The sequence below is a fragment of the Pocillopora damicornis genome, chromosome 13 (assembly GCF_964200805.1).
Source record: "Pocillopora damicornis chromosome 13, jaPocDami1.2, whole genome shotgun sequence".
NCBI classification, from domain to species: Eukaryota; Metazoa; Cnidaria; class Anthozoa; order Scleractinia; family Pocilloporidae; genus Pocillopora; species Pocillopora damicornis.
In genome coordinates this window covers 20,416,057-20,431,801 of record NC_142682.1, presented here as the reverse complement: position 1 = coordinate 20,431,801, position 15,745 = coordinate 20,416,057, and the positions used below count along the sequence as shown (strand labels likewise).

Genomic DNA, 15,745 nt, shown 5'->3' with positions numbered 1-15,745 from the left:
ACGCAGTGTCAGTGTTTTTCTCTCATAACCACTCACATGACTCTCGAGTGACAGAAGTTCCATGCTTGATCTTCGGAAAGTTAAAATAAATCTTCCGAAGATAGCCGAATATTTCACGGCTCCCGTCGGCTGTCGTCGTGGAATCGGTTGACTACCAACATGGCGGGCGATGAGAAAGAATCAAAGGAGTGTGAAAACCACGAGAATTGTAAACCGATTGATATCTTTGAAGCTGCACAATGCGGGTGAGTAGAGGAGTAGCCGTTGTTCAACTATATGCCTCTTTTCCAACCTCCAAAACGTAACTCAGAAAGGACTTTCCACAAATTATATCGTGTATTCCTTTTTAATACAAAAGTCTCTTTTTATCGCCTTTTAACACAATTAAGTCTCTCAAAATGTTTTAATTCAATTCCGGTTCTCGATAGCTTATCTTAATTTTTGATACCTCTGGTTGGAAATGTGGTAAATTAACACAGATTAGACGTAGCAGATATGATATACGAGCTGGTAAGTGGAAGGAGAAAACAATTAAGTAGTTTGTTGGTTTAGCGGTAATCAGCTGTAGCGTTCAGACATGCTCTCACTCTGAGAGACGGCTGGACTTTGTCAGTGGGTTAAAGGCCATGTTAAATAAAATACGAGGTAAATTAACACTTGGAATTATACAAAAAAGAGACTAAGCAACACTTGCAGACGGATCAGTGTAATACAGGAACAGAAAAATATTATACTAACACCTGTTTTCAAAAGGTAGCAGTGAATTTTTTAGCTACCTAATTTGATGCTTTTTTTCCAAAGTAGTGCTGTGCACAGAATAATTTCACAGCCTTTTTTATCAACCTAACAGTATGGAGTCTATAGAGCATTCTCTTTTTTATCAAATTAAACTCTTTTTATGACCATTTCATTAACAATGTGGCTTAAATAAGATTGTTGAGGATAGGTAAAACTTTGAGTCAAATTTAAATTAATGACCTAAATTCAGTGCATGTTTCCCAATCCAGTGTCGTAATGTTTTTAACTCTATCAAAAAGCTTAGATCAGTCCTCTGCCTATCCTATTGTGAATTTTTATTGGGTCGTTACTCAGTATGATGCATCATATCAGAATCATTTTTGATTCAGCTGTGCCTCTCTTTTTGGTTACCCCTTTCCCTTAAGAGGTCTCCAATATGGTTATAAATCAAACACTAGACAGGTGGTATTAATTTCACCACCTCTAGCCTGATCTAATTCAATCATTTATTGCAATTAGTATTGTCTTCTGCATTTAAATTTCACAAACTAGACATTGATGTAACATTTTTGTTTGTTTCTAGAGATTCCAGAATGTGTAGGGAACTTGTTGCACAGCATGGTGTAAAAATCCTGAGCACACATGACAGTCATGGACACACGCCATTGCATTGGGCAGCCCTGGGTGGTTACAGCGAAGTTATAAAATTTTTTATAAATTGTGGAGTTGAAGTAAATCAGCAGAGTCGATCAGATTATGGACCTTATCCAATTCACTGGGCATGTGTCAATGGTCATATTTTATGTGTGGATCTTCTTCTTCAAAACGGGGCCTCAATAGACTGTACTGACAACAAAGGTTGTACTCCTTTAATTATAACAGCGCAGTATGGAAAAGCAATGCTGGCTGGATACCTTATGGGGAAAGGAGCTAAGATATTTCTGACAGATCATGAGGGCGACAATGCTTTGCACTGGGCTTGTTTTAAAGGTAGCAAATTATTCTGTATTAATTGTAATACGGTGAACAACTGGTTCATGCATCAGTGTGTGTTCACCAAGCTTTGAAGAGGGCTGGAAGTTTAGAGCAAAACTAACTACTCTAGGGTCTTAGTGCTCTTCAAACTTGGCAAGTGCCTCACATCTTTTTTATTGTATAGTGATGTATAAGCCAATTTTTTTGTAACATTTCTATCAGGCATTTTTATTAGATGTCACTCCTTGTGCTTCCGTTTTATACATAGTTCCTCAGCATGCACAATAAGAATATAAAGCATGCTGAATGACTGTATTTTTTGCTGATGATTACATTTTGTCATCAAATGCTTGCAGGTGAATAAAAAGAGAAAACAAAAATGTAAGCTGTAAACGCCTTAATGTGATGGTTTTATAGTTATCTTATATGTCATAACAAGATAAATGTTTCAAAATACTTCAGGTATTCATGGTTTTCTGTGTTTGACGATAAATCTGTTTGAGAAAATTTACAATTGAAAATATACCAAGTGCATTGTTTGTTTTCATGTATGTAAAATTCACAGGTCACAGCGAGGTAGTCCAGTTGCTTCTGTATTCTGGGTTTGATCCCAAACAGAAAGACAGGTTTAGCCAGGTATGTTTGGTAAACTTTACATATACATGTATCAAAACACAAACTTTAAGTTTACTCTTTTGGCAAGTACATTCCCACTAAAAAGTGGTCGTGGATTCTTTCCTGTAAAGACTGAAAGAGAAACCACTAGGTTATATTTGTTGAACATTCAATTCTAAAAGATTTAACACAAAGATACTAAAAACAATTACAATTCTGTTGGAGTAAATGCTTCTTGGCATCCCAGGTTCCCAGGTAACTGTCAAATATTTAAAAAAAATTCCCTGAACAATTACTGGTATTCAGTTGGTGGAAAGAGACATTGGAAAATGCTGCACAACACAATGACCCTGGCTGGATTTTGTATGCTGATGTGACAATTTGGAGTACAATCTCCCTTCAGTTCATACACTGTAATTTTTTCTATGCTGTTAAACTTGGTTTACAATGAGTGATAGAGCTGAGAGGTATTCACTGTTTCTATCAAGTGCATTAATTGAGGGAACACATCACTGCTGTGAGAGAATCGACCTTGAGAAATGCAATGAAAATTCATCAGAAAGTCTCTGAAAAAATCCAATATTCTGATGTTTCCAAATCTTTAATTTTTAACTTAAATGGTCTTTTACATCTTTCTCTCCCTCTTTACTCTGATCAATTATTCACAAGCACCTCATTGAGGTTCTCACTGTGGGGTATCTTTAATCATTATCCACCCTTTTCGTTGTGTGTTATCTCATTTTTTGAGAGGCTAAGAGAGAGAATCTTTATTGTTATTTCTTAAAATTTCTCATTAAAACATTAAATTCATGAAAAATTAATAAGTCTGGGTTTGAAAGTAAAGCAATGGGCTAGAAAAATGCATCTTTTCAATCACAGATGGTAAATCATTATTTTCATATTAAAAGGATTAGATAAGAAGAGACAATTTCAAAACTTGTTGGTTATTTGACACCTACATGCAAATAACAGTAATTATATTCTCTCTTACAGTGATTTGGATTGATATTAGCCATGTAGAGACATAAGCTTTAACAAATCAGAGAGACATTCAAAATAGTGATAATAAGTTAAATAGTTAGAATGATATAATTGGCTTAACCTGTTACATGAATGGCAACTTCCTCTGGAACATCTGATCAAGAAAATTATGTCCACATTAATGTTTCTCATATTGTTTTTGTTATCTTATTCTGTATCACAAAGTGCTTGAGAAGCCAGATTGCTGTAAAAAAGTCCAAAGAAGCTTAAACTAATAGCCAATTGATGCGACAACATTCCATAGCTGATACTTACAAACAAAACATGTGTATAGGAAGATCAGGGACAGAAAATTGATTTCCTTTTTCATTGAATTCCTTTCTTCATAATTGATAGGCTGGTTTAACCACTTTTGAAATATAAAGTGAATTCAACATTCATTTTATTTTAATTTCAGACTTGCTTTTCTTCAAATGATCTGTTGGGCTTCTGAAATAAGATATTTCTCTCTGTTGATCTTTTTTAGACTATTAAAATTATTTGGTCTGAGATTTATTTTGCAAAAAATGGAGCTGGAATAAATGAGAGACAAATTTGAAATACTTGCAAGAGGTTTGGAAAACTTGTAATTTTAGAACCAATTTTCCATTTGCTTTCTCTTTTATCGATATTAAAGTTTGAAACCAGTATAATACTAACTTCTCTATTGTTGACATTTTACAGTTAAGTTATGATTAGGAGATATCTGTGGATATTTATATCAAGCTGACTTTTTCAAATCTTTGGTACAATTTCAGACCCCTCTTCATCTGGCTTGTCTTAGTGGAGACCTACTCACAGTTGAGCACATTGTCGACATGGTAGGCATTGAATATTTAATGAAGCTTCACCAACTTGATTTGATGACTGTATGTATAGCCTCTGAGTTTCGTTTTGGTTTATTCTGGTAAAAGGATCAAGTGGAGTCCTATGCAGTCTGTAATCATGTAAGTAGTTAGTAAATTGGATGACTGTGCAGCAGGAGTCCAATTTTTAATTACAAGTATGATTACAGGTAGACTTGGACGACACAAATTCCTGTTACCATTTAATCATAACATTACAATACATTCATTTGAGAACATATCTCCAGTAAAGACATTGTCTAAGGTAAGAAATTCCCCCATTTTGTAGGGTTAGTGATTTTTGCTATGGTTATTGGTCAATTCTGTGATTGGTGGCTTTAGCTGAGTAGAATTAGTTCAACTGGCTGCTGAAGAGTGCAATTAAAGTTGTCTGATTACAGCCAACTGTCTGCTTATGTTGTCTAATTACAACTCTAAAGAATAATTAGTGAAAACTAAAGCAGCTAATGCACCAATCACATTTGAGGAAATTGGTTATGATCTGGAAAGAAGTAGAGTCTTTATAAAATAACAACAAAGTAATCATGCTTTTGTTGTTATGATGCTGAGCTTTTTCAAACATGTTTGCCAGGATCATCAACTGCCAAATCTTCACAACAAAAACTAATTACCAAGGCTAGAAATTTTTCATTTTAAGTTGGTCCGGATGTGACGAACCCTGCTGTCCCAAGCTTAAGACACTAAAACTTATACTGTATTTATGCTATGTTCATTGTATCAGTTTATTACCTCTTCTTCCTAAGAAACAGAAGAAAATGCAGTAAATTTTAAAACACATGAAAGTTTGTTTGGTTACTGTAAGTCTGCCACCTGTCATATATCTTGATCTCAAGAAATGAATATAGCTTGTTATCATTATTAATCTTACTATTAAGATTAGGTTTTAATATTGGTAAATCTTCTCATACAATTCTTGCAGCTCAGGATGGCAATTGCTGAAACACTAATGGCACCATTTTTAGAGATCTTTTTTACAATTAAATGCCAATTTGTTGTATTTGCTTTCTCTTTTTGCCCCAGGATGTTGTGTTAGATGCTGTAGATAGTAATAACAAGACACCATTAAGACTGGCTATGGGTCGAGACCACAAGGAAATTGTTCACTACTTACAAAGTAAACTTAATCGTCTGGTCTCCTGCCATATTAGGTATGTGTGTTTTCTTGCAGTTTTATACTGACACTCTTAAGTGGGTTTCCTTAGATTTTTATCAACCATCTAGAGTTTGTTACTGTGTAGAGAAAATATTCAAAATGTTTGAGCCATTTTATCAATTTGTGGTTGAAAGTGAGTTTCCAGTATTCCACCAAGGCACATAAACACAGCAGCTCTATTGTGTTTGAATATGAGAGTGATCTTCACAGTAATGATTTACACTACGTAATAAGCAGTAGCGAAAATAAAGCCTGAAAAAAGTCAGGCCTGTAAGGGAATTAAACCCATGACCTCTATGACACTAGTGCTGTGCTTTACTGACTGAGCTAACAAGCCAACTGAGAGCTGGTCATTATGTTGTCATTATGTTTGGTGCCAAGCAAATTAACTTCTAGTAACTTTAACATGAATTTGATTTTCTTTTAGGGACATTGTGTTTGGCCCACCTGGGAGATCTAGAGGAGCATTGCTATTTTACCTGGGAAATCTGTTTCTCTGGGGCTATCCTGTTTATTTCTTTTATGTAAGTAGATTGTGAAAGGGTATGAAAGAAGGACATTGTTTTATACTCATTTTTCTGTGTGTGGGAGGGATTGTAACAGAACCTCAATAGTTATTAAGCTGAACTGGAGACTGAGGGGTCCCAGTGAAACCTCCTTGTGTTGTCCCAGGGTCTGGTAGACATTTCCTTATTTATGAGAATCTAGTGTTAGATCAAGATAAGATCTACCTGATAAGGTTGAGTATTCTCATTACCTATTTGCTGGATGATGTATGGATATTGCAGGGAGAAGTTACATTTTAATCACTTTTGGGAGTTAAAGGATTAAATGACAAGACACTTACTAGAAAGTTTTGATATATGAAATCATTACAGTGATAGAGAAGAGAACAGAAATGCACACGAAGTTAGAAAATTGGTACTCAAAATAGTCACATGTTCATGAAATAACAACAGTTGATAAATATTATAGTAGTGTTAGACTGAATTAGCTGTATAGACATGAAAGTACTGGTGAACAGTGAAGGGAACATGACAACATTTCTGGGTGGGGGGAGGGGGTGAGGGAAGGGCAAGGGTTACCTGCAGTTGATCAGCAGCTCATACATGGGGGAGTGCAATATTACGATGTTGCTACTTTCTTAATGAGACTGAAACTAGGATCAGCTCTGGCTAAAGTAGCTACTTGGCGCATGTCTATCATTGATTTTTCTGTTTGTCTGCAGGTTGTTCCAGTCTCATGGGATATCCTACCTTGGGCTCATTATTTGTTTATTTTCCTAAACATTACGATGTGGTGGGCTTTATATTATGCTAATTCTCGTGACCCAGGATTCCTCCCCTGCCATAGCCCAGATTATGACATGGCCCTGAAACAGGTGAGAATATCATGGCATGTCTGTAGGATATGAGTTTTATGTAATTAACATGGCAACCTCCTTTGCAGTCCTCCAAGGGACTAAGTACTCTATTGAATTTGTTTTGATCATTTTAGGTGCCGTTTTATGAAGAGTGGCAGGTCAGGACAGGGCAAAACCCTTTGGAAAACCTCTGTCACACTTGTAGACTGGTGCGACCACTGCGTGCGAAGCATTGTAGGATTTGTAACCGCTGTGTCAAGCATTTTGATCACCACTGTCCTTATATCAATAACTGTGTTGGCCTCAATAACAGGTAAATAACATTTTGATTGCCTCTTCAGCACACTTTATTTTGTTTTCTTAGGAGTCGTTCTCTGTATCAACGAGAGTTTCCTTGCAAGGGTTTCTTGGTCAGAAACTAAAAACAAACAGCGAAGAAGTGAACCAAAAGAGACCCAGGTTGGCAATAGAAAACATGGTAGGGTTCAGTGAAACCCAAGACAATTTACGTGCAAGTGTACAATTACCTGTGAAACCACTGGCGTTCTATAATGTTGTTTGTCTGGCAGGAAGAGCTTGCCTCCCATCGGTTACTGAGGGCAAAATTAATGAATTATCATTTCAGAGGCACTTTCACAACCTCCCTATGTGTCCCCTGGATAGAGGTGCCCTTTGAATGGATTTTACAACGGAAAAAAGCATATAGGACCAATAGCTATTTCACTTCTGCTATATATCGGATTTGTTGCTCGTGTAAATGAGGCATTATATGAACCCTGCAGCAGTTTGGTGTGGTTGTTTGTTTTCAGGGGTCCGTTCTTCATCTTTGTGTCATGTGTGGCTTGGTGTAGTTTCATCACAGTGTACTTTGCAATCGTAATGCTTCACTTGTATGGATTCAGCTGGATATTCCTTCTTGGTTTACTGCAGTTCATTGTGGTATCTGTGTTAATGGGAGCCCTGTTTATATTTGTGGTAAGTACAAAGCCTTTGTGTCTAAACTGAGAACTGCCGCAGGTAAAATGTATGTCCGCATTTTTAGAACCCTTATCATCCTGTAATGAACAGGCCTGGGTAGTGATTGTATGTATGGACAGGCTCTGTTCACGTGTAATTTATAAGTTTGTCTGTCGGGCTCGGCGTTCACGTGTGGTTTATGAGTTTGTATGTGCTGGCTGTAATGCTTGTTACGTCGGTGAAACGTGCCGACATTTTTCCACACGTGTTAGAGAGCACTTAGTCAGTGACAGGGCCTCTCACATTTTCAAGTATCTGCAAGATTCTGCGCATTGTCGCGTTTTGTGTTCAGCAGATAGCTTCCATGTTTTGGATCACGCCTCTACCGGTTTTCAACTCAAGATAAAAGAGGCTATTCATATTCAAAGAGAACAACCATCCTTGAAGCAACCATGTAAATCTAAAATTGTCCTTTTAATTCTCACACTTTCATGCTATACCTCTTTTCTTGTTGTCACCATTTATTATAATTAGCATTGTTCTACTTACTGTATAATTCAACTTCCAACGCTTTGTACATCAATTAACTAAAGATGAGAGAAGTTTCTGTCGAAACATGTAGTACAGACTTAAAAGTTTTGTCGCTTTCTTTAAATTCATGTATTGCATTGCAGTAACCGTGAGTTTGCAATGCATTTTGGTCTTATTTCTTAATATTATGGGTTAAGACAATTTAATGCTTATTAAATGACCCTCATGGTATTAAAGTATTGGAAAAGTCTTGAGTTTTGCATACAATCTATTGCTCTGATACAGAAGAACCTTTGAAATTAAATATTTTTCCAATTATACAAATATTATTGTTTAGGATTATGTAAAAAAAAAACATTCAATGCTTTTACTACTAAAGTGTAATTCGTAACCTTGATTTCTTCTCTGATCTGCAAAGTTTAAAAATTTTTAGGAATCCTTTCTCTTAACTCTAATGGAAAGATATTTTTCGTGGTTAGTGCTCGCGATCTGCACACACTTTTGAAAGGGATGGTTGTAAATTATTTATTTTTATTCTGTAAACTTTTGAAGAAAAGCCTAACTTCACGTGACAGGAATGGCGCTCACGAGAAAATCGCATGATTTCAAGACTTGCAGGTCGTGCTTAACAGTATGTGTGTATCTGTGAAGCATCAATGTTTGGGAATAAGTGAAATATGCCATTAAATATCCACGCATTATGTTGAGGATGTTCCACTTTCGTTGAGCAACATCGAATTTTTTAGTTATTAACAATTTTTTTCTACATCAAGTTCAACAAATTTTTACCCGAATGATTTTTTAATTGTTTATTGGCATACTTCTCCGTGAACACGCCTATCGACCAGTGAGAGCGCGCGTACTATCTCGATTATTTCTAAAGCTAAATATAAACATGCGATAACATGATATGATACAGAGAAACAAGTCAGAATTCTCAGAAACAGCGTGATTAATTTTCAAAAAAGAACTGACAGTTCTGATTTGGAAAACACTCCAGAAAAGATGCTTTTGCGGCTATTTCGTACAGGTTCTGTACTTGTACTTCAGAGTGCACTCTTCTTTAGCGAGGAAATATATGTTTCTTTTAATGAAAATGATCGTGTTTTCATTGACGCTTACTTTATACAAAACTACCTGACTCGTATACAAAGTGCATACACATAACCCCTTAACATATCACGTTAACTCACATGATTCTCACACCATTTTGGTTGAAACCTTTTTCTTAGTCGGCATCGACTGGTCTTTTAAGCTGTTGAAAAGGATAATTGTTTCTCCAAACTGATAATCATTTTGAGAGAATGCTCTATCATCCATTTTGTTTGGGAAGCATCCTAATACTTTTGCTTTGGGAGGTGAACGTTGCTGTAAAGGAAATTTATGTTTGGCCTGGCGGAAATGATTCCGGCGACTGTGATGAAAATAACCCGTGCAAGACAATTGACAAGGGCTTATCATTATCTTTATCGTTTACTTCATCGAAAATAAACTTGGGAAGTGGAAATTACACCTTGAAGAGAAACTTTACTTTGACCAGAAAAGCATACTTCAGCCTGGTAGGAAGTGGTTCCACTCGACACGATGTTCAAATAACATGTAATGTAAACACTGGCTTTTCCTTTATTCAGTGCGAAAAGGTTAATTTCGAGAGAGTGACGTTACAAAAGTGTGGCCGATTGCACAATATTTCACACCGTTCTCCTTTTTCTGGTGAATTTAAGGCAGCCTTATTTGCGAAAAAATGCACGAATCTCCGGATCTCCGAAGTAGAAATTTCGTTTTCTGTAGATTACGCGGTTACTTTGTTTAACGTTGAAGCCTTCGTTAGTTTGATAAACAGTGTGTTTGCAGACAACAGGGGTTCAAAGGAAAGCTATTCCAATGCAACAACTGAGCATGACTCTTTAGTGAGGAAACTGTGGTTGGGAGGCGGTGTGAAAGTGATTTTAAACCGAGAGGACTCGGATACAGCAGTGAATGTAACGCCAGTTGAGCACGCATCTTATAAAGGCAAGACCCATTACTTGATTTATAACTGCTCCTTTTCCAGGAACGGAATACTTGTGTCAAACTACGTGAAGACTCAAGAATCTCTACTACAACATCGAAGATTGGAGTTTGGTAGCGGCTTGTCAGTGTACTTAAAAGAGTATAGCAGAAATGCCACTATAAATATTACAGCATGTAGGTTTGTGGATAATCGCGCGTCAATCGGAGGAGGTCTTCGCGTGGAGCTAGATGTCCACACTGAAAAGCATTCATTCATAATTGCGGACACAATATTTTTGAGTAACAAGGTAATAATGAATGGCGGCGGAGCTTACATTGCGAACTTGCAAAGCCATGACAATACTTTAATCGTATTTAACATTACAAACTGCTCGTTTATAGACAACGTGGCAGATGAGGGAGGTGGTGTATCGCTGCATGGAACTTTAATTAAATTGCATTACTTACAATCTTCTGCCATTCACTTTTTCTTTCATCGATGCACTTGGCACAGTAACACAGGGAACTGGGGAGCAGCCATGTATTTGTTCTCAAACCACGTGATTGAAGACCATTTCGAATCGAGAGTTCTATTTAGTGTTCAAATTGATGGTGACACACGGTTTGAATCAAACAATGCAAAGCAAAGTGGGGCTCTTTACAGTGTACGAGTCCCTCTTATCTTCAAAGACACTACTAACTTTCGCCGAAATGAAAAGACCGCGGTAGTTTTAGATGGATCAACTTTGCTGGGGTATGGCCATGTAGAATTCGCCAACAACTTGGGATACAATGGAGGTGCACTGAAAATATATGGATCTTCGGAAATCGTTGCCTATCCAAATGCCAACATCACTTTCGTAGGAAACACTTGTGAAAACGAAGGCGGCGCATTGTGCATAATGAATTCAAAACCATTGCCTTCTCCTTGCGTCTTTCGATTTGTTGATAACGTGAATATTTCAGTCATATTTAAAGACAACAAAGCCGTCAGAGGAAATTCTATCTTTGTTTCTACGCTAAGAAACGTTTGCGTCCACGATGGCAAATCCATTCTAGAGATGGCTAATAAGACTAAACTCAATTTGGCTGAAATTGCAACGGACCCAGTGGACATCCAATACAATCAAACAGACTGGGTGGTTGCCCCTGGGGAGGTATTTAACCCAACTGTTCGCGTACTTGACGAAGTTCACAATCATCTTCAAGGCACTTGTGATGTGGTAATCACGTCAGTTACGCCATCGGGAGAACGTCTTGATCGCTCATCTTTGTTTCGAGTAACCAATGCAAGTCTTAGCGGCATCCGTTTAGTTGGAGAACAAGGCAGCAACTACTCTGTGGTACTCAGCTGTTTTGGCGGAAAGCAAGAAGTGGAAATCAAAGGTGCTTTCAGAACCTGCTATCCAGGCTTTCATTTTTCTCCTGAAACATCAACATGTGTCTGCATGAAGCCCACAGCTGAGACCAGAGGCATTTCGCGTTGTGATTCAGACGGCAAAACCGTGTGGGTGAAGCAAGGATATTGGGCTGGAGTGGTGGATGGAAAATTCGTGACTTATGTTTGTCCGACTGGACATTGTAATTCAGACGTTATAAAGCTCAAGGAGTACCGGTACCTTAAAAGTCACATGTGCGGGGAAGGACGCGATCAGGAGAGCATTTTGTGTGGACAATGCAAGGAAAATTACAGCAGCTCTCTGGGAGGTGACAGCTGTAAATTGGGTTGCACAAACTGGCACTTGCTTCTTTTGATTCCGTTTGGAATTTTTTTCCTCGTAGTTGTGATGGTCATCCTAATCGTAGATTTGGACGCATTTACTGGCTGCTTGAATGCTTGGTTGTTTTCATACCATGTTATGAAGCTGTTAACACCGGAAAACTTTGAGTTTAATCCTTTCACGGAATTCCTGATTTTTTTAAGTAGTGCGAAAGTTGAATTTAGGGGCAATCTGTGTGTCGCTGAACGTTTAGACGAAGTAGATAAGTTGATGTTGATGTATACCGTTCCACTCTTCTGTATGCTGATGATCATTTTACTTTCCAAATTCGTCAGAAGGTTTCCAAACTGTTGCCTCAGCAGACTTGTCACAGCCCCTTTTCGCGGTGTCTGCACCATCCTTGTATTTTGTTATACGGACACTACCAATATTTCCCTTAACATCCTCCGTTTAGCCAAATTTGAATCGAGGACAGTGGTCTTCCATAATGGTGACATTGAGTATTTCCATGGCAAACATATCTTTTATGGAATCACCGCCTTAGCGTTCATCACAGTATTCGTCATTCCGTTCCCTTTGATCCTTATATTTCGACCGTACCTGACCAAATATCTTCGCCCTGTGCTGAATCTTAGCCAATGGAATCCATACTTTGATACTCTTCAAAGGTGTTTTAAAGATCGGTATCGTTGGTGTGCAGGTTTTTACTTCATTTCTCGGTTGGGCATCCTTTTGATATACACTTTTGTACCCACGGGTCCAGTCAAAAAGCTACTGCTGGCGATCGTGTGCATCTTGAATCTCCTGATATTCGCGTTCCTGAGGCCTTACAGGGAGGCCTGTGACGAGGAAGAAACGGGGAACAGTTACAGTTGTATGAATGTTTTGGACGTGTCGCTCCTGACCGCTCTTTGTTTTATTTCCGTCTTCAGTATTCCGTTTGATAACTGTGATGCGGCTGCTCAGGAAGACAAATGGTTTTTCACAACAGCACTCAACATTTTGTCATTTACTCCTGTTTTAATGTTGACAGTAACTGTAGCTTTATGCGCTCAAAGAAAATGCCACCTCTTCAACAGAGGGGGAGTTGAACCCCTCGAGTTCGAAGGATCCAAGACCGCAAGTCTGTCGATGTCCTGTGAATTATCTATTTCACGCCAGCGCATCGGCAGAGAAAATAACTTGTCCGGAGGGACTCAAACAACCCATTCACTGTACGGCAGTCTGGATGGTCGTACTATACTTGAAAAGTATACTGACACAAGGCAAGGAGATTGTATCTGATACCTCACTCTCAACAGGATTTCATGTCTGTTTAACTAGCGTCAGAGTAGTCGAGGGAAAGATGTCAGTTGTGAGAGATTTCCAGTGTTTAACTGGTTTGTGGCGGCAAAACACGCCAAGTCCTGATAACATTCTTAACACTGATAACATCCTTAGTATGCCATGTCAACAACGTTATCAGGGCTTATTGTCCTTTGCCGCTACTAAACAGTAGTTATTTACAGTGGAAAAATAACGTCAACATAAAATTTTTATGCCTTGTTTAAGGGTTTACATTAGTGGAGTGGATCATTTTGATAAAAGTAGGTGGTTTTTACGGAAAGCTTTCTTTCACTGCACTGAGCAAATTGCAGGCGCTTCATAAAATGTAACACAGATTCATTGTGTAATACGAGCCTTATGCGTTGTCCTACGAATTCTAAATGCGTGGGTTTCTTTCTATTCTTATTTTAAACTGTTTCACAGTTTAAAATAAGTATTATAATAATGTTCGTGGACTGTTTGGCGTTTCAAAGAAAAGTGGACCAATCAGACGTCAGAAAACTAAACCGTAAACAGTACTTGTAGCCGGTTCATTGGTGGTTTTAAGCATTGCTTGTTTATTGAACTTTATCCTGATTGGCTAGTTGAAAACTTACCTGTTCGAATCAAATTAAAGGGATCGCGGCTCTCTGAACTTCACGGTGTCAGTTCCAGTCAAAACGGTTATTCATGCCAAAACAGAAGCAGCAATACTGCTAAAGCGATTTTTCTGCTATGCAGTTATTTTACTAACGCGTTTAATGTACGTGCCTTCAGAGCCTCCTCATCGTGGAAAATTTTTCCACTGAGGAGAAAAATTGGGTACCGGCGAATTGTCAGGGAGGCCTGATGAAATGCTGGGGGGGGAGGGGGGGAGGAGGAGGGGTAACCTAGTGATGGACTCGCATCCCTTCCAGGGGAGGGAAGTAATTCTGCCAGTCGTTTCATGCTACAAGGAAACTGGGATGAGCTCCGGCCGGATGGGTCACGTGGCTCGAATGCAGACGTTACCTTTTCACTGATACCTTTGGTTTAGTTGGACCATATAGACCATATAGATAACTTTAACAAAAAAATGTTTAAAGTAAACGGCATGGTAGAAGCGTAGGGCAGTTTCCATTCGTTTCCAGCAATAACTTTTCGCCATGTGGGTTTCAAAAAAACGAATTAAAGAGCGGGCATACATAATCATTGTCTCTATGGACGTCATCTGACCTCACCATCAAGCGTATACTTATTATATTACAATTCGCTCTTTTCACGCAAGTTACGAGTAGCATCTTGTGGTATTTGTACTGATATAAAGTTTTTTTCTTGTTCTTTTCTTCTTCAAAACAGATGAGCCAAATTTCAAACAACCTCACTACAAACGAAAGAATCAACAAGAAGCGATACGCGTATCTGAGAGGACCGTCTGGAATCTTTTTGAACCCTTTTGATAGAGGATGTCTCAAAAATTGGTTGGAGTATTTTCACTGGGTGGAACCATTCGACAAGAAACCAAACCTCCTTTACAATGTATAACAGGGCTGGCCACTGGATTATGAAAAAAAAAACTTTGTTACCATCCATCTGAGGTCGTAGCGCATAAAATGGCTGGATTTTTTTAACGACACAGCTTCTGTAGATTTCTATCCTGAATTGAAACTTCGATTTATGGTTTAAGCAGTCTCAGCCTACAGTGGCATGGGCTAACGCTTGGGTATATACGCTTGGTATTCAGTCTCTGTTAAGATGTTAGTCGACAGATGTTAATGTATAAAAGAGGAACATAATTTTCTACCCAGAGCCATGAGCAGGTCACGATAACTACAAAGAACATAAATTTCACGGAGCTAGAACCCAAAATTAGAGATATAAACAACAGATATTTATTCGTCACGAATGGCGGCCACAAGCGGCCTTCAAAACTCGTCATATTACATTCGAAAGGCTGAAGATCAATGGAATACTAACTTTTGGTATTTTGTTCCACAAAGAGCTGAGACTGAAAATAATATAATATTTGAATTTGAGATTATTTTATTTTCAAGAGTTAGAGCGCACACAGTACGTTAGTATGAGACCAGCTAGAATTTGCGCAATTTTATACAATAGAGATAGTAGTTTCTGCTGTTCTGACCTTTTAAGAGAAAGATAGGAACTGAAGTGAAAAGATTACTAAATTTCATTAAGTTAGTATTTGATTGGAAATCAATATGTGAAAACAAAGTTGTTACTAGGTTTAATTGTCTAGTGATGATAACTATTTGATTTATTGATGTTCAAATGAGTCCGTGATCAACCACACTAATGAAAACGCTTTGAAAACTGGGTTAAGAAATTTATATGAAATATTGCGGTTGTGTTGCGTTAGTGGGATGTTGCTTGGTTAATTTTCTCGTAGGCAAACACGAACGTGATGCCACTATATTCACCAGTCCTCCTGTCTGTCATTAGGAAAGGTGTAAGTGGCTGCATGTCAAGAGAATAAGCGCCGGTGCGACGCGCCAGTCAAATGCTCTCCGCG

At 38.1% G+C, this 15,745-nt stretch overlaps 2 protein-coding genes across 2 annotated transcripts; both read left to right on the top strand.

Moving 5' to 3' along the window:
• The first annotated feature begins 19 nt into the window (after nt 1-19).
• Nucleotides 20-15,570, top strand: LOC113664209 (uncharacterized). The gene is made up of 10 exons (XM_027179803.2): nt 20-245; nt 1,322-1,728; nt 2,279-2,349; nt 4,107-4,169; nt 5,235-5,362; nt 5,795-5,891; nt 6,596-6,748; nt 6,865-7,043; nt 7,540-7,705; nt 14,575-15,570. The coding sequence occupies exons 1-10, from the start codon at nt 160-162 to the stop codon at nt 14,758-14,760; spliced, it is 1,536 nt and encodes a 511-aa protein (XP_027035604.2). The 5' UTR covers nt 20-159; the 3' UTR covers nt 14,761-15,570.
• LOC149035873 (uncharacterized) lies at nt 9,387-15,247 on the top strand. Its single transcript, XM_089191589.1, has 2 exons — nt 9,387-13,196; nt 14,575-15,247. The coding sequence occupies exons 1-2, from the start codon at nt 9,523-9,525 to the stop codon at nt 14,576-14,578; spliced, it is 3,678 nt and encodes a 1,225-aa protein (XP_089047715.1). The 5' UTR covers nt 9,387-9,522; the 3' UTR covers nt 14,579-15,247.
• Nucleotides 15,571-15,745: the final 175 nt, after the last annotated feature.

What these genes read in the sequence shown, in the direction of transcription:
- LOC113664209 (XM_027179803.2), top strand. Translation starts at nt 160, where the DNA reads ATGGCGGGCGATGAGAAAGAATCAAAGGAGTGTGAAAACCACGAGAAT. An exon ending in CTGGTCTCCTGCCATATTAG is followed by an intron (nt 5,363 to 5,794) that starts GTATGTGTGTTT and finishes ATTTTCTTTTAG; the next exon opens with GGACATTGTGTTTGGCCCAC. An exon ending in TGTGTTGGCCTCAATAACAG is followed by an intron (nt 7,044 to 7,539) that starts GTAAATAACATT and finishes GTTTGTTTTCAG; the next exon opens with GGGTCCGTTCTTCATCTTTG.
- LOC149035873 (XM_089191589.1), top strand. Translation starts at nt 9,523, where the DNA reads ATGCTCTATCATCCATTTTGTTTGGGAAGCATCCTAATACTTTTGCTT.